General features: G+C 37.7%; 1 protein-coding gene across 6 annotated transcripts in view; it reads right to left on the bottom strand.

Moving 5' to 3' along the window:
• Window positions 1-309: 309 nt before the first annotated feature.
• The window catches only part of LOC131246622 (histone-lysine N-methyltransferase, H3 lysine-9 specific SUVH4), a 73,272-nt gene continuing 53,688 nt past the window's right edge, over window positions 310-19,893 (bottom strand). For 5 of the 6 annotated variants that reach the window (XM_058246925.1, XM_058246927.1, XM_058246926.1 and 2 more), the window contains 7 exons: window positions 16,327-16,376; window positions 16,137-16,225; window positions 15,581-15,749; window positions 9,246-9,351; window positions 8,956-9,138; window positions 6,031-6,267; window positions 1,429-1,917 (listed from right to left, as the gene is read on the bottom strand). In XM_058246925.1, coding sequence (XP_058102908.1) covers window positions 1,804-1,917; window positions 6,031-6,267; window positions 8,956-9,138; window positions 9,246-9,351; window positions 15,581-15,749; window positions 16,137-16,225; window positions 16,327-16,376 — 948 coding nt within the window. In that variant the 3' untranslated portion in view covers window positions 1,429-1,803. Of the gene's footprint in view, window positions 695-1,428; window positions 1,918-6,030; window positions 6,268-8,955; window positions 9,139-9,245; window positions 9,352-15,580; window positions 15,750-16,136; window positions 16,226-16,326; window positions 16,377-19,893 lie in introns of those variants that run through there. The other variant, XR_009171451.1, reaches the window with a different exon arrangement.

Here is a 19,893-nt window from a genome sequence, read left to right as displayed (position 1 = left end):
GCCACATGTGCTCTCAAGAGATGACTCTGCCATTTCCTGCCTCAAGCACATGGAACACCCATTATGCATTCCACTAATAGCCATTTGGATTGTAAGTCATTTTGCTTAAGTTGCTTATGCCTCAAGTCAACCTTTGAGGTGGACCTTACATTATGTGGGCCACACCTTCAATGTGGACCGTCTACCATGAACGCCCAACCTTCGATGTGGACGCGTTTATCATACAGAGCCATCTTTGATATATAGACCGTCTGTTACATGGAGAGATAATAAAGAGAGAGTAACAAAGTTGAAGAGCAGCATTTTTTTACTTATGGCAGTAAGTTTAAGCTAATATGCGACTTTAACAAAGGTGGTTACAAAACTACTTTAAGAAAAAAATAGCTGATTTGCTACCACAGGTGGAAAAAAAGAAGCTACTCTCATAAGGGTGCATCCAAACAAGCCACGAGAATCATAAGTTACCTATGAAAATGGAATGTTTGAAAGCTATTCTATGTATAACCCAAAAATACATTCCCAGAATCAGAAACAACCAGAATTATAATTTCACCAGGCAAGGTCATCATGGCCCTGCGTGGGCCATTTTTAGCTGAACCGGTTAGGCTTATTCGGCACTCTTGAGTTTGCTAGGCCAGGTCCCTCGCCGAATGGCTGCCTCATGACTCATGCAATGCAAAAGGACATGCTCCAACTGAACATACGCAACCCACTTGTCAATAATCATTTTCACCAGTCAATCCCCACCATCTCATCAATGGCCAACAAAACGAATGGTACAGATTAACAATATTTAAAAAGGTAGATCATGAGCATGGACCTACAAAGGAGGATTGTTATAATGCGGGCCCACTATTGTTTGGACAAGATTAAATAATCACTTTGATTGGATGACTCTAACCAAGCGATCAATGGAATCTAAAATGAGAAGGTATCAAAAAGTTCCAATTGTCAATTGCGATGTGGGGCACACCATCAACACCATAACATAGCATGTTTGAGTTTGACAAGACAATTACAAAGCACTGAGAGCAAAGCAACAGAACTAGAAAGGACTTGGTTAGACTTCTTTCAACTCCGTCTAGTCATCTGAGTCATGAAGATGGTTTCCCAAGCTGTTTTTCTTTCAAATTTTGGAAACTACATTTTGTAAGTAGAAGGGAATGGAAAAAGGTGTGGTTTCTAGGAAAATAACAAAAACAAGGTTTATGTACAACATCCTTTCCCCATTTTTTGTTTCAACAAATCCAAACAACCAATTATGGAATGCCAAACGGTAGAAATATAGTTTTCCATGGAGAATTGCTTCCCATTTTTATTATTTTTTTTAATTTTATTTTTGTCTTGCTTTGAACATGACCTCTAAAAAGAAAAATCAAATGTTCAAAAAAGAAGAACGAATGGACATTTTTATCACTTTTTTTAAAAACCACTTTAAGCTCTAAGGGAGCTGCATATGTATCCATAAATGCCCCAATTGGGGGAGAATACAGACATGCTGACAATGTTGTTACAACATTACTATAAGCCGCAATTCCAATTCACAACAACTGTTCCAATCAATTTCTTCAATGATGGAACCTCCAGCATTTCGGTTTGTTTTATGCAAATGCATAGAGAAAGGAATACAAAATCTGAAACAACACGAATGAAGATACAACACCTCTCAAATGCGCACAATGATCCACCACCTCTTCATCATCTGAAAAACTATCTTCTTCAGGGACAAACATCTGAAGAGCCCTCGCATTGGAAGCACTTTTGAGTTATTTTGATTACAGGCAGAAAGCATATACTAGTTACCTAGTATAGACGCTTCCGACAATCTGCTGCCCCACAATAACATGACATTGTCTTTATGTTTCCGTCTGGGCCCACCACACTGTCAAGCGCATAGCCATAATCATATGAAAGTTCCTGCAGATAATACGAAACTGGTTATTGATATATAACCATCCAACGAAGTAACGGAAAAGTGTGATATAGGTAACTACATCAAGTTCAAAACATAGTTATTTCATTATCATGGGTTATATGTATTGCTGGACATGAACCATGCTGGCTCAGTTAACTTGCTCGAACGCTGGGTTCGGGCCAAGCTGAGCCGTTTAATTGAGCTCAAAAAAATTGAGACGAGCTTGAGCTGGCTCGACTCGAAGCTCGACCCCAACTCAACTCAGATAGGACGGACGGAGGAGATTAAATGCGAATAGCGCTGTTGGTGTGAGAGGGGGTTCTGCATGCGTTAGGGCTTCATTTGCCTATTGCTGAGGGCTTCTTCCAATAACGATGGTGGAATCAATTTTTTATCTGGTCTAACTAGATTTTTTGAGGGTTTTCTATAAAAACAGCTCTACGTTTAAGATTTTTTCATTTTTTTTTTCCTGTTATGGGCTAAACAGGATTTGAAAAAGAATGGATTTTACAATTTGGTCTAATTAAAAGAACAGATTTAAGAGACAAGTTTGTAAAATAAAGGATTTTACAATCTGGTCTAATTAGATTGTAAAATCTATTTTGTTCCATATCTGTCCATTTTCTAGGGTTTTTTTAAAATCTGTTTTGTTCCGTATCTGTAACATCTGATTTAAGAACATATACATGTCCATTTTATAGGGTCTTTATTTTTTGGCATTCGCTCTTCCCATATGAGAATATAGGTGATGACATCTACAATATGATGCCTTTTTTATTTTTATTTTTAAATTCCCATAGCCTGTAGGAACTCAAACTCAGCTCGAGCTCAGCCCAAGCTGCTGACCGAATCGAACCGAGCTGAGCCGAATTTGAGCCGAGGTAAGCTGCTAGCCGAACCGAGTCAAGCTTGTTATATGAGACAGCCTTTTATGCAACTAGAGTCTCGAGAAAAGAAACAAATCATGATTTGAGAAGATACACACCAGATTTGAGAGCTCTGCTGAGCGCATAAATGTATGCAATAAATCTTGTATGTGCCACACATGTGCTAGCATGGCAAATATTTGTGAGATCTGATCCACCCATTAGGTTGGTTCGCCATTCTACGTGTTTTTCCAAAAGTAAAATGTGGTCCAATCAGCATGTGGAACCCAATATTGGAAACCAGTGGATAGGTTAGAAAACGAAAGCTAAGTTTTTCAGAGCCATACTTATGTTTTGCAAACTGTGGCCCACCCAGCCAGTGGATCAACCTGATTATTGGGCTGGGGCATCAATATAGTGGTGCCGTTCGGATGAATGGTTAGGATCTTGGACCTATAGTGCCATGCTGGCACATGAGTGGCCTGTACATGAGCTTTATTGCACACACTTGTGGGCTTAGCATTGCTCCCAGATTCGATAGCAAATAATTACTAAGAAAAGCAAGACAAGGTAAAGAAAAAGACAAGTAGATGAAATTGCTCTCCAAACTTGAGTGCCGCGTCCAGTGTTTTAAATAGCAAATAACTTGTAGCATAGTGTTTACCTCTCTAAAGCGTGAGGCCTAAGCTACATAGTGTGTCTAAATTGTTAATGAGGTCATGCTTGGTTGTGATATTTGATGCAACCAAACGCATCCTAAAATAATAGGAAAAATAGGGGAGGGATAAGAGTAAAGATAACGAAATAGCAATGGAATTGATTTAATATTGTTGATTATATTATTTGACTAAAAGCAATGACAACATTAACTAATTTCTATTGAAAATAAAAATATAACAAATCAATGAAAACATTAATTAATTTTAATGCTTGGTGAAAAATGAAAAATAACCAGCAGTGTAAGCTACATAGCATGTAGTATAGGCTACATGTGACTCAGGCAACACACACACACATCATTTCTTTTATTGTTTGACAAGTTGTGTAATAACTAAGGAAAATTGTCAAGTCCAACCGGTTGGACCATAAGTTACAGGTCACCCAGCAGATAACTTCCAACCTATTGAGTGCATGTGGGACCCAACCTGTCAGATTGGTTGACCCCACCATGAGGAACACATTGTGCAAAAAAAGAAAAAAAATAAATCCGCTCATCAAGTAGACCCCACAAGTATATTGCTATTTGTGGATGGCTCTACATTCCTTTCTATGGTGTGGCACACTTAATGAGTAGATAGGGCTGACTTTTGCATTAGATGATCCTCATGGTGAGGCTAACCTATTGGAAGGATTGGGTGTCACAAGCACTTAACAGGTTAGACGTTATCCACTAGATGGACCCTAACTTGTGATCCAACTGGTTTGGATCGAGACCTCATAAAAAAGAAACTCCAAATTACTTTTTCAATATTGGATGCCATCTCAAATACATTATCAGTTAAAATTTGTCCAGTACATGAACAATTGACTCATGAAATACACTGCAACTTCCATCATTTACTTTGTTGCAAAATATAGTTCAAAGCATTATAGCAAATTATCTTATTTGATTTGATAACTATGTACATAATAATTTAATAAGACCCAATTAATCAGCTCCACCTTGATAAAAATGACAGCAACAGGTCCAGCCCATTATTTAGTTTACATTCTCATTTCGGGGCAGTTTTTGTAGCTAGGAGCAATTAACACATGGTTCCACCTCCACAAACTGTGGAGATGTAAGGCCTCAATTGATGGGGACATCATGCGCACGCCTCCCACCCTACGCACATGTTCAAGGAGGAGGGCCCCACTTTCGATCTGAATCGATGACGACATTTTTGAAGGGCCTCACAGTTAAGGGCTATGCTATGGAGCATTGGAGTGGACCCAACCATCATATAGATTCTACCATCGGATCTCATGATCGTGGCCCACTACCTTAAATGATCTAGGATTTTGAGTTTTGACTATTCTCGTTATTTGAAACATCATGAACAGCTTTGATTACGTAGGTTAGTTATCATTTTATTTACTTCAGCTTTAAGTATTAGTGCGCGCACATGACGCAAGGGTAAAATTGTCTTTTAAGGTTTAGGGTTTTCTTATAAATAACCAACCCCATATAGGTATTTTCAATGAAGTTTATGAATAAAAATTCTGCGTTTTTCTTCTCTATCTCTTTGGGTTGAAAAATCGAATTGGGTGCGAAACTCTCCCTTCCTCGAAGAGCTAACTACTGTGGTGCGAAGCCACAACCATCCCAAATCATCCCCAATTCTTTGCACCCCACATCCACCATCTTCTACATCCCTCCCATCTTCAGATTCACCCTTTCTCGTACCAAGTTCTCTTCTACAACAGATTTTCAGATTCTGGCCCGTAAGAGGGGCTGAAACTTTGGCAGAGCACCACGCACAAACCGTGCATCGGATCGACACAAAATTTGACATGGAGGTAGTCCTACCCTTGCCGATCCTAGCCTAAGAGTCGCTTTCCGACTTTGTGAGCCCCACACACGCGCGCCTAGGGCCAACTGCTGTTCACCCACGTGGCTCATCTCAGGTTCTATCTTTCCTCTATATTCCTCCTCTTTAGCCTTAAATCTAGGTCCTTAACCCTAAAGAATCTCAAATCCCAATTATCACCAATTTTGCAAACCCTAGATTTTCCCTTGAATTGAAACATGATGAATCTCTTGAATTGGGGAACAATCTTTTGCAAGAATGGATGAATCTTACACTTCTTTGAGCTTGTTTGGTTTATAATTTTATTTGATCCAGCCCTAAAATTGTGTAGGCTTGGACCCCCATAGATTTCCCTTTTTGAATATTTGATCGTATGTAGAATGTGGAATTTTGTGATTATTTAAAATTGGTATAATCCAAAGCTGAACTCTTGCATGTCATATTTAATTTCATGTCCTGCATCATCAATCCACCACATTCTCAATCTACAGGTCCTCGATATATGCTCTAGATCTATTTTATATCATTTTTTCCCTGATAATGAACATTAACAGGATTTTTTAAAAAAAGAAAAAGAAGAGACAATCATTGTAACTTCGAAGGACATTGAAGCATAGGAATTAGCTGTTAGCATACCCAAGTAATAATATAAGCAATGAACTGAACAGGTACGAGGAAAACTGACAGACTTCAAAATATGGAATAGGAAAAGAAAAAAAAAGTTGCAGTAACACATCACCTGTAGAGGAGGTATGTTATCAGCTGCAAATAGCATCACTCGGGCAAGTTTGATGTCATGGTGGGTGCTCAAAACACATTGGACAAAGAGATTCGGTTGGCAGCTGTGATTAATGAATCTTGCAACATTGCCTACCGATCCTGCATCAATACAAAATTCCGGAACACTTTCTGATTTCTTGTCATCACTTCTCTCCAGATGGGCCTTTGTATGAAAAGAGACATCTCCTAATCGCCTCTACCAAACAGACAAACGAAACATAACACATTCCATTAGATACATGTGTTTAAACACCTATCAGGCAGAGGATTCATGATCACAAGATCTCTTCTTACTTTTCTGTCTTAAAAAAAAAAAAAAAAGAACATGATTTTATTAAAAAATGAAAATCAAACAAAAGGGAATGAGTCTCTGATACAAGGATTAGCCCAATTTACATCTTACAAAATGTGTATCAGCAGAATTATTGGCCTCTACCTACATGGCAAACAGAATATTTATCCTAGACATCATTCCAAATATCTGATGAATAACTAACGGCCAATATGGAAGTATCCTGTGTGCCATGGCCAATACAGGATATGGAGGCAAAAAGGCTTAGATTCAAAAACAGTCAGCTACTTTGGCCTGTATCAGCTGATAAAGGTATTTGAAATCCCTTTTTGAAAATATTTCCCAAATTTTCGGCTACTTTCTTTATTCGAAACATACAAGGCTAGAAAGTCAATTCCAAGCAGAAACAAGCTTATTTTGGAGACCAAAACATGAGATTCGTGCATCATTTAACCAATCAAAGCAAGGCCTCATACATATGAATGTGGTTCCTGAATTGACCATCCAAATATTCATGTTTATGTTAGCACTATACCAACTAGAAATTGTGCATATTTGACAGATATATTACAATTTTCTACACGGCAATGTTCAATTAAATATGTAGCAAAATCCATTATCATAAAAATAAAAAAATGGCAGCCAAAGGATTTTTAATCCCTTTTAAGCTTTAACACCAACTTTAGAGGATGGAGACTCAAAAACTCAGCTTTCAACAAGTCAAACAGGGAAGCAACACTCTTACCAAAGAATGGTTAGACACCACTCAATACATTTCAAAAACACAAACGAATGACAGATTTTCCAGTGTTTCCATTCATTTGGCTCCATATATGTAGAACCGTTATGGTCCTATATGCTCCATACCACATTATTTTCAGTCCCAGCTGAAAAGCTTTACAATATCAATATTCAGAGACTTGATTAGAGAAGCAAAATCCCAGATCTCATTGAAAGAAGAAGAAGAAGAAGAAGAATTCTACATATCAAAACAACATAAGGACTAAACATATGATATTCTAGGAATCTCATTCAACCAGTAATGGACCATAAAATTTTTTAACAAGATTCTTAAACCCTCCACAAGGATTAAAACTTCAGTCAACACCACTGGGTTGGTAGGCAATCCCATCTCTGAGTCCTACTTTGACAATATGATTCTCCATTGATCACAATGGCCCAAGGAAAAATCAAACTAAAAGTGCAAAACTACCCAGAGTTCATCCACAAGATCACAACTGAAAGTGCAAAACACCCCACCCGAATGAGGCTGGTGGCTCATGTGAAGTGGAACCCGTGTGAAGTGGGGCCCCCGAGAGGGGTTGGGATGTGGGGCCTGGCCTACGATATAAAGGGATTAATTCGCCATGCTCTATCGGTTCGAGCTTTTAGAGCAAGTGGTTAATTGTCCTGCATCAAAGTGGTATCAGAGCGGGAGGTCATGTGTTCGAGACTCCTCACCGGGGGTGATTAATAGAGGGACATTTTCACACCAGGCTTGAGTGCGGTGGCCTGTGGGATGCAGGGGCATACTCAGGGTGGGCGGATTCATTTTATCAATTATAAGCATGTTCAAAAAAGTTATAAGTTATAATTTATCAAAAGCCAATTCACATATATAAGCCAAATCAAATAATTATTACATCAACAACTCTAAGCAAACCACTTTAATTAATAATGTCTAATTGAAACCACAAGTAACAATTATGAAAAGAAATAAAAATCCCATAGGTTAAAAGTATCAAGTACAATACAAGTGCCACATTCCTCAACATTAGAAACAAAGAAAACGTGAAAAAAATAACAATAAAATAATAAAATAGTAAAAAAATACATTGTAGCTTATGCTACAGACATTACGTGCTATGTAGCCGTAGCGTACGCTAAGACCCTTGTAGCGTACGCTACATGGGATTTACGCTATTTAGGATGCTACGTAGCGCTATGGCCACGCTACGGGCGCTATTTGAAACACTGATGTCAACTATACCAGTCATGTTATGCTTTCCAATACAGCTGGGAATCCAAACACCTAACAGTTGTACAATGGAAAGGAAAAAAAGCACAAAAATGCAAACCATTCCAAAATCGAATTAAAGATCAAAACATAATTAATTTCAAAATAACAAGTGCATAAATATAGAGGTGCGTGAGTAAACAGCTGCATAAGCATGACAAATACGAATGAAGTTTAAGTTCCACAAGAGTAAGTAAATGATCTCTTATGGTATTAGAAAGACATTTCGCTAATCACGCTATTCAGGTTGGCCAATTCAACAAAGTAAAAAACAAAAATGATGGTGAGGAAATCCACAAGCAAGCACCCTCATAGGGATGCAAACAAAGAAAGTATGTATAATAACCATTAGGTCACCACCCATAACAGGATGAAACATTAGTTGCACACTAACAAAACAATCATCAAACATATACCAAAAAAGTCATCAAAATCGCATGCATCACAAAAATAATCAGCAAAAAACCACTTATTTAAATAATTCGGATATCAACTAGTGCCCAGCCACGTGAAAGGGAAAAAAATAAACAAAACTAAAAGCAAAAGGAAAATGATTTCAAGGAATACAATAGCACCTCCCGTCCATCAAGACCCTCCATCGTCTGTAGGCAATCGATGTCAAAAATGAAATTGTTGTCAGAAACGTGATCCAATTCATCCGTCCTTTTAAGTATCCCCGTGTATTCACATACTGGGGCACCCGAAGGAATCGAATCCCAAGATCTAACAGCCCATCCTTTCTTAGGTGTGCGGAAGACCTAGCAAGGGATGTCATCAATTCATTAGAAGTGACGAGAAAATGTGCTAGTAAGGAGAGAAATTATCCAAACAACAAGAAATGTTGCCAAAACAGAGGAATCACTACCTCAAGTCGGTACTTTAATCCTCGTTGAGATGTTCTATTGACACAATCAGCGCCACAACCACAATTAGGTCCACATTCAAATACAACAGCTTTGGCTTCAACCAACCTAAAGAACACGATGAGAAGAAACCCAAATAAATGAGAAGGATTATATAAATGTGTGCAAACAATTCTCCACAATAGTACCCAGAGTTAAGAGTAACAAGCATGGATATGAATATCGGCATCGCATCAGCTGATACAGTTGTATCACATCCGTATCAACAGGAGATGATACATGATACAGGATCGTATCGGCCCGATACCAAAAAACTAACCCATATCAGCACGATATGAAAAAACTGACCCTTATCGGCCGATACGGGACTGATACAGCCGATACGCACATAAAAGCCCAATTTTATTTTATTTTTTCTTCTTCAAAATTTCACTCATGTCTCATCTTCTTTTCATTTAAAAGATAGAAGAAGCTTAAAAACTCATTTTAGGCTAGATCTAAACCTATTTTAGGATCAATACAAATGATTTGAACGGATTCTAGAAATCGAAGTGATACAAACCATTATGGGAAAAATTGGAAAGAAGGGTAAACCTTCACTTTCTTGTTTATTTTTTCATATTCCTTTTGTTGTATTTGAATGTAATGAGCTCTAATTCACCAAATCATGCTTGATTTGTGTTCAATTAGGACCTATTTAGTTGACCTTCAACAAGTCAAACCAACAAACAACATTCTCATGAAAGAATAGCCTGACACACCATTGAATACTTGGTTAAAACGCACACAAAAAAGGGAGATAGATTCTTAGATATCTCATTTTTCCTATTTTTCTAATATTTTCGCATATTTTTATACTTACATTTTTTTGACCGATATGAGCCAATTCGACCCCAATACATGACGTTGTATCATATCCAATGTTGTCAAATCGCATATGCTATTGTATGTGATCAGCATATGCTGTTCGCATATGCGATCACACGATCGCATATGCCATGGCATATTTTTTATATAATAAAAAAAAAAAAATTTAAAAATGAAAAAATTCTTTTAAAAAAAGGAAGGAAAAACTTGCCTAATTAGTACACATGATTGGGTCGGGTTGTTTTACTTATTTCACTATAGTTTGAGTGTTTCATTAAATTATATATTTAATTACTTATATTATATTATATAAAATTTAACAAAACAATCAAGCTACATTAAAAGAGAACTAATTATTATAAATTTCGAACAAAGAAATTTTATTGATAAATGGATAACTTGAAACAACTTACAAGTTATAACTTACAACTTAATTTACAAAAAGTAAGCACAACTTATAAAAAACAAAAAATAAACATACTTAGAAATAATTGTAGAGAGATTAGAGTAAGAGATTTAGAGCTTTGGTGTAAAGAATAGTGAAAATGGAGGGGATATGAGTGCCTATTTATAGGCAAAAGTTCTCCAAATTAAAATAAAAATAAAAATAAAAATTGCTTCCACTCTGGCTATTAGGAAATATGCGATCGCATATGCAGTATGTGATCGCATACTCGCATATGCGATTGCATATTGGTCGCATATAAAAGTATGCCATGGCATACTTGCCAAGATCGCATATGCCATCATGGCATATGCGATTCGATCCACAGTATGCGCATATGCAATCGCATTTGACAACCTTTTCCCATTGAGCCGATATGCCAACTAATACCGACATTCAGAACCATGGTCACGTGGCAAAATATGAGAACAATGAAACGAATTCCTCCCTTATTAATCGACAAGCAAAATATGCTAACTGATTTTCACAAAATCATGGGGCCAATTTTCAACCCATTGTAACTTGAATAATTAACTATGAAGAAGCAATATTTCCTCCAAATTTTCTCAAATGCAGAATGAAGTTCTCACCATCCTCCACAACTTTTAGCTTCTATGTACGAATGTACTAACTACTATCTAGCATGCTTGTGTTCGAAATATCCATATCGTATTGGCCAATACAAGCATACCATATCCATATTAATAAGAATTGATACACAACCGATACGCCTTCTATAACTGATATGTTCAGCATTAGGATTAGATGAAACATGAGCAATGGGTCTACCACTGGAAGAATCATCATCTACCATAAGGGCTTGATTAGTCCGTAAGAGTTTTCCAGGAAGATCCCAATAAAAGTCCACAATATGATTTCTCAGGACAATTAAGTACATGTATGGTCTCCCCGACCACCCCAATCTCCTCATAGGAATCTATCACCCTTCCACCAAGGTGAGCGCCACACCCAACACGTTCACCGTGGCCTCCATGTGAACTAAAATAACTAAAAGAAGTTTTATCATATCATATTTGCTTGCCAATGAGACCAAGGTATCCCGTATCGGTATCAGTTGGCGTAACGGTGCCCTCCGATACTGATACCAATACGGGGGCGTAACGGCCTGTAACGGCGCAAATTTTTTTTTTTTGCCAAAAAAATTAAAAAATATGGATTAAATCCGGAATATTCTAAGCATTCCAAATATGCATTCATTTATAAATTGGAACATGTTTATGGTAGTGTAACGGTCCACTCTTTGGTGAGAAGTTGTATCGGACTGTCTGATGAATTTATGAACCAGATAGCTTGAATTTAGCTACAAATTTTATATATTTAATTTTCTAAATATTTAATTTATATACTTAACAATTTAATATAATTTCTCCCAATAGTTCTTTAAAAAAATGAATTTAAATTCAGGTAGATAGCGTTGCCAATTTGGGGCTGACTTGGAGGACCAATCCATGCCCTAAATCAGCCTCAAATTCATGCAATTTATTAACATTATCCCACTTATGAATTGGTGGATATTTATTGGATAGTGAATCATGAAAAAAATCAAAAGGCCCTATTTTAAAAAATAAGCGTTCACAAATTAACAATTAAAACTATTCAAACAATTTGATTTTGGCAATATGAGTTAGCAACTACAGTCCATAATTTAATTGGTAAATTTTAAGTTAATACATGTCTCATGTACAATTTTTTAAGGGCCCGAATTAGGCGGGACTCAGATTGTGAAGTGTAGCACACGAGTGTCAAAGTTTTTTGGGCCCCACCCGTGATGAATGTGTTATATCCACACCGTCCATCCATTTTGCCAAATAATTTTAGGGCATGAGCCTAAAAATAGGGCAGATCCAAAGCTCAGGTGGACCGCACCATAAGAAACAACAATAATTAAATGTCCACCATTAAAAATTTATAGGGGGCTACAAAAGTTTTAGATCAAGCTGACATGTGTGTTTTCCCTTCATTGACGTCACTGTGACTCAATTAACAGGTTAGATGGAAAATAAACATTACAGTGGACCCTAAGAAATTTTTAATGGTGAGCATTCTATAACCACTGTTTCCTATGGTGTGGTCCACCTGAGATTTGGATCTTACTAATTTTTTGGATCATGACCTAAAATGATGTGGCAAAATGGATGGACGGCATGGATAAAATACATACATCATGGTGGGGCCCACGTGGCATGTGGAGCCATAACAGCGTACCACGTAATTGCTACACCTAGCTGTTGTATTTACGTCAGCAAGTCTTATGGGATCTGATAATGATGTATGTGTTATATCCAAACCGTCCATTCATTTGACGAGCTCGTCTTAAGGCTTGACACAAAAAATAATACAGATATAATTATCAAGTGGACCACACTGCAAAAAGCAGTGGGGGATTAAACGTCTACCATTGAAACCCTTTTTGGGATCACAGAAGTTTTGGATCAATATGAAATTTGTTTTTCCTCTTCATTCAGGCTTTTTGACCTTATGAACGGATTGGATGGAAAATAAACGTTATGGTGGGCCCTACGAATTGTTTAACGGTGAAAATCATCATCTCTGCTGCTATTTTTGGTGTGGTCCAGACGATCTTTGGATATGATTCGTTTTTTGGGTAATGCTCTAAAATGATCTCTAAAAATAAATGAACGGTGTAGATATAATAAATACATCACTATGGAGCCCATGAAACTTTGATCTCCTTTGAACCGTTTGTGCAACTCGAAGCCCAAGGAGTGTCAGCGCTCGTCTTAGCATGACACGTACCTTCAGCGGCTATATACCTGGTGTGCCAATCCGCTTCCGATTTCTTTTTCCGATACCAGAGAGGGAAACCGAAAAGAAAAAGAGGGAGAGAGAGAGAGAGAGAGAGAGAGAGAGAGAGAGAGAGAAGAAGAAGAAGAAGAAGAAGAAGGCCGGCAGGGCCGCGGCCGCGGCAGGGCCTAGAAGAAGAAGAGGAAGAAGAAGAATAAGAAAAGAAAGAAATAAAAAAAGGTAGTATTTTATTTATTTATTTTTCCTTTAGGCCCATAACAGCCGTTACGGAGCCGTGACGGAATCCGGGGGGGCGGGGGGGTGCCTGTTTCGACCCCGTATCGTGTAACGATATCGGCCGTTACCGTTACGTATCGGCCGTATCGTAACGGATACGGGACACCCTGAATGAGACTCTCCAAAGCCCTACATAAACCTCTACCAATGAAGGAATAGAAGCTCCTCCAAAAATTTAATCATTTGTCGATTGGTACTCTTTTGGCAGTTCAGATCGAAGTTTCAATTATGGTGTGCCGTATAGGCCGTTACGTAAAGGTAACGGTGGCAACCGTTACATATTATGGGGTCATAATGGCCGTTATGGAAAACAATGACACGTAACAATCGTTAATGGCCCATTACGCACCTTGTAAAGGCCGCAATAACCCCGTAATGGTCTGTTATAGGGTAAATACGGGTTTTTCGGATTTTTTTAAACGTTATGGAGCAGATACAGGTTTTTCAAGTTTTTTTATTTTTCTTTTAATTAGAAAAGAGAGCGTAATGGTTGTTACAAGGGTCATAACAGTCGTTACGACTAGTATCGTAAAGGTAACAATGGTGGCCGTTATGGCCGCCATTACCATTATGGAATACCTTGGACTTTCACTACTTTCATATCTTCCCAGTTCTTCTTCATGAGGGTGACGTCTGACGTAATAGGATGATACACACGAGAAATATTTTATTATGAGTACATCTTCACAGTATCCTAGACATCTTTTGTCGTGTTTAAGAACACCAAATTAAAGCTTACTTCAAACTCCATGTTATTCCATAACAAAGATTGAATTTGGGCATCCTCACAAACACGTTGTCCATATTTAGGATCAGATTCCTCAGATTTAGCATCCGTGAGGTACTGATCATTTTCGCATGCTAAGAGAAAAAACTCAATGGACTTGGCACACAGAAGGTAATTCTTCTCATTCAACTTGCTAAATGTTATTGATGCATTGCAGAAGGTTCTCTGAAATTCTCTAAGAGACAAGAAACCACTGACTATACTTTTGGGCCCCATAACATTCCACAATAAACTTACTTCAACACCAATGCAGAACACTGATTTTAGAGGAAGATCCACAAACAATAGTACTTCTAAAATCACATAACACATAAATTTTTGGCCCAAAATAACTCTAATTCATGTCAAAACTATTCCCACATTGCACACGACTTTACGGGTAGGAATATTCAACCAAGGTCTGCATCTACACAATGCAACCAATATAAAAGAACAACTTTAAACATCACCCCATGAAAAATCATAAAGCCTTCATTATCCATCAAGGCATATGAGCTCCTTTTTTAGAGCGTTTACATTCTATTTGAAGAACAACGAAGAAAACAACACGTTTTCTGCACACACAAAAAACAAAGAAGCGTGCTTTCCCTTGAGGGTCGGTCAGTCCCCTACGTTTCTAAAAGATCCCTAAAGTTAAATTCAACAACTTGGAATGGATTGGAGAAGATTATGAGGCTCGAACCACCTCTAACCAACCTCTAATACAATATAGCTTTGAATAGAGATGAAAAGGAGAAGAAAAAGAAAAGAAGAGAAAGAGGGAAGAAAAGGATGGATTAGGATTCCATGCCCCCATGTCCTTTCTATTATATTTAAGTAATAAAAGCAAATATGACGAAAATACCCATGATACAATCAACTCTATGTCCAGCAAGTCCCAAGAACACATTAGGCACATACGCTTTAGTAAAAAAGAAATGGAGACCAATAACATGCCTTGATGACCTACTAAAGATTTTTTAATAAGTCGTCAACAGGCTTGATCTTCCATTAAAAGTGGACCTAAAGTTCTATCATTGTCAACAAGAAAATGAGTAATAATAAAAAATAAAAATAAAAATATGAGTGAGGGAACAATGCTTAAGCAATTTATGGATGTTCAAATTCTCCAATATGTTTGATGCTTATGCAATGTATGAATTTAAGACTAATGCTACAATGAAAATTATCCTCACCTCCCACCATCTTTTCGCACATATGGAAACTCCGAGCCATTAAGTCTTGCACAAGCACAAACCTTTGGATCAATGCAAGTTCCTCTGCATTCGCACCCAACAACATCCATAGCATCTATAGGGAGCTTCATGCCTTTTGGAACTTGGATAGACTTACGGTACACATAACCTATATTTTAGAATGCATTAACAAACAAAAGTAATCGGCTGCTACAAATAAACATTATAAGTGTAATAAATATTAATTCCTTAAAAAATAACTCATTAATAAACACTACAAGTGTAACAATTGGGTATCAAGTACTAAGCAAGAGCAAGTTGCTACCGAAAAAGAATTGCATTCGGCCCTCCATGAATAAAGATTTCAGAAATACTTAGTTCCCAAAGTGAAGTTGAAAAAAATATGGTCAGGATAAAATCAACTAGCTCAGTAAGAGCCTACAAAACAAGAATGAACCTAGAACCAACAGGAGGAGTTTCTTAAAGGGCCCAAATCCTGAGCCATTAACAAATAACTAAGGACAATGAATAGAAGTACTCGGGTGGGTCAACTTGCCTGTTGGAGGAATAGGTGGATCATCAACCTCATTCGTAGCTGGTATAGGAATAGCTTCTTGACCTCCGCTGATGTCCTCACATACCAACCTTCATTGATGAAACAATATGATTAGTTGATACTTGATACTTCGACATATTATACAAAATTGAGAAATCAGCAGCACTTTGAAAGAATACTCCTTCCATACCCACGCAGTTCTGAAAGAGATGTAGGCACTTGCTTTCGAGTAAAGTGAACCTGTCATAAAAAAGGAAGGGTCCTAAGAAACTGAGATTCACAGCAGCAACAAAAAGAGAAAAAGAAAAGAAAAGGGAAAAAAAAAAAAAGAAAAAAAAGATTAGAAACTAGCTCATTTTGCACACTACGAAATCAAACAAGTTGCATAGAGAAGGAGATGTTACTCGAGTAAAAACAGTGAAGGATATTCTAAATTGCCAAGCAGATTCAGAAAGAAGAAAAAAAAGAAAAAAAAGAAAAAAAAGAAAAAAGAAGAAGACTCAATGTCACCTATAAATAATAATTGTGCAAGTGGGACATAAACATGAGGGCTTAGAGAAGATGACCCTTGCAGACCAGTAATGTCAAATCTAATGCTACATGGGCAGCCCCAGCATGAGATCTTGAAGAACTGAACTAGTGCATCCTTCTAGGTTGGAAAGGCAAAAGAAGCTGATTTTAAACTCCAAAAGAGAAACTTTAATCATGAAGATTATCTTCTCAATGAATAAATAATGAAACTGACATTTTCAAACTTCCACGTGGTGAATCATTTGGGGAAGCAAGAAGAACAATTCATTAGACAAGCCAAGGGTAGGACTATCAATTGTTCTCTCCCAACCATGGGGATTAATCCCAAGTCCAAGCAACTCTCCGTATGATGGATTGTGATAATATGAAATTCAAGAATAATTAGGCCACAATCAAGAATGGGTTGGGTCTATGAAACAGTTTGATCAGTTAATGGGACCACAAGATCACCTGATTGATCCACATGATGATCCCATTGATCTATGGGCCCATGTAGTCTATATGATTGGACTACTCCATACATTTAGTAGCTCTCTTATAGAGAAAACAGATTATTTAGCAACAGTTTATAGGTACACCCATATTTTCATTGTTTCTGGCCACAAAGATTTCGGGTAATTAACAATGTCTGAATAAGATAAAAATGGTCTCATTTGAAAGCTTGCTGATTTAGCTTTCAAACTAGCCTAAGATCATGTAAGTTTGACATCAATTAAGAGAGGTATAACCAATTTATGGAATATCTATATGGCTGGGACAGGATTTTCGGATATTTAAGCCATTAGTATTTTACTAAAATAGATGCTTGGGACAAATTAGTGTTCTTTTGCTTTGGAAAAGGTATGTGCACGTAAAGACTATTTCACAAACAAATGGTGAAAAGCGAATAAAAATGTTTTTTGGTCCTCCATTAAGATTAATTTTAGATTCAATGCATTCATTGGTGGTGTGAATGAATGTCACCACACCGCTATCATGCAATGATGAAAGGCATGGTTGGAGTACACTACAATTTCTTGTCAGTCCTCGATTACAGATTGACTCAAATTTCTTGTCAACAAGAAAAAAAATGTCACCACACCGCTATCATGCAATGATGAAAGGCATGGTTGGAGTCCACTACAACACTCCTTTTGTGCCTAAGATGCTAGAGGTACCTTCATGCCCAAAATCAAATCAGGACGCCAAGTGAAGCCCACTTTCGGTTTCGTTTTTAAATGTTGGAAAATCAAAGATCCTGATGCACTAGAGATCTCCACAAGGTCCAAAGAGGAACCACCTCAAGATCAGGAATGAATTGTCTTCCAATGTCTAAGATTCACAAAGGTACACAAGTAGGGGGCCACCCATCAGATTGCTATGAGAAATGCACCAAGCTGAAGGTCTTGATGTACCAGACACATCTATGAAGTTTGCGGTGGATCAAATATCAGAATTATACTAAATCAAGGGTGCTACTACCACTCAAGAGATGTTTAGTAAGTAGGGTTGTACACGAGCCAATCTAGCTCGAAAAGCTCACTCAGCTTGGCTCAACCTAGCTCGATTTGACTCGGCTTGAACAGCGATTTGAGGCGAGCCAAGCTTCCTACAACCCAGCTCGTTTTGAAAACAAGCCGAGGTCCAGCAGAGTGGAGCTTGATTTAGTTAGACTCAAACTCAGCTCGAAGCTCAAGCTCGACTCGAATATACTATAATATACACATATATATAATATTTAAAAACAAAATTGAGATTTGGGGTTTTGAATCTTTGATTTGGGGGTCAAGTTGAGGCTGGGATCTGGCTAGGTTGAGTTGGGTGGGGCTGGGGGAGGTGGGGTTCGAGTTAGGGCTGGGTTGGGTCAGTTGGGTTGAGTGTGGTTCGAGTTAGGGCATGTTGTGGAGATGTTTGACAAGTACACCAAAACGAAGGTCTTCAAAAGCTATGGCATCTTCTTGGTGAAGTCCTACTATATGTTAGCAAGGGTGACGAAAGCAGTGTTATCATATGCGATAGTATAAGTGATTATACCTTTGCATATGCCAAGGAGGCACAAGCGTTAATTGTGTTGCTAAGCTCGTGCGATCTCATGGAAAAGTATGAGACCGCATAAGCCGTAGTTATGCCATTGCATACAGAGTATGCCATAGCATAATCTCCCAACGATTAGATTTTTTACCACTGGGACTTTTTATTGCTTCATTTTTTTTTTCTAAATTTTTGCCTATAGATAGGCACTCCCACCCCCTACTTTCACAACTCTCTCTCTCTCTCTCTCTCTCTCTCTCTCTCTCTCTCTCTCTCTCTCTCTCTCTCTCTCTCTCAAAATGACATAATAAAATCCATATGTTGTTTTTTCCACATTTTTTTAGTAGTTGTTAGTTGACTTGTTATAGCCTAATAAAACTATAAAAGATAATTGCCTACACTTTTATCTCTTTCATTTTACCTTAAATTTCCCTCCTTAAAAAAAAAAAAATATTTTGTTGAGGGGGGGGGGTGGGCGGCGGCGGCATCGCATAAGTGATAAAGTGCTCATTATAAATCATTTTCAAAATAGTCACATTATTCCCAAAGCTTGCAGAGAAACAAGGAGACAATTAAGCATCTTTTTTATGTATTGTGTGATCCTCTCAAAGGTAAGGTGGGATCATTATGGCTTTTCAAGATCAAGAGGGTAACACCAAGAAGGATTTCCTCCTTCCAAGCATGGCAGGGTGGACATGAAGGAAAGAAAAGAAAGACTTCTTCGAGGTTATAACATGTTTGGAGCTTTGCTCAGTCCAGAAAGAAAGGAACAATAGATCTTTTAAAATAGACAAATCATTTATGCTAGTCAAGGTATTTAATAACGGTAACCATCGTTACAGTTAGAATACATGCCATAATGGCCTTTGTAATGGCCATTACAACCTCTCTCTCTCTCTCTCTCTCTCTCTCTCTCTCTCTCTCTCTCTCTCTCTCTCTCTCTCTTCTTTTCTTTTTTGTAAAAAAGAAAAGAAAACAGTATCGACTTATAACGACCACTGTGGATAAATTCATTCCGTAACGGTTGTTACAGCTCTGTAACACATAACGGTGACAACATTACCATTACACAACCGTTTTTGGATACCTTGATGCCAGTCTATATAAAGGCAAGAAATGAAGCTATAATAGATAGTCCCCCAATGTCTCGTGGTGGCATGTTTCATACCCTTCTTAGCAGGATCATTTGATTCATTCCTCATCATCTCAAACTTCA

The sequence above is a fragment of the Magnolia sinica genome, chromosome 5, assembly GCF_029962835.1.
Source record: "Magnolia sinica isolate HGM2019 chromosome 5, MsV1, whole genome shotgun sequence".
Lineage (NCBI taxonomy): Eukaryota > Viridiplantae > Streptophyta > Magnoliopsida > Magnoliales > Magnoliaceae > Magnolia > Magnolia sinica.
This window is presented reverse-complemented; position numbering and strand designations above follow the sequence as displayed.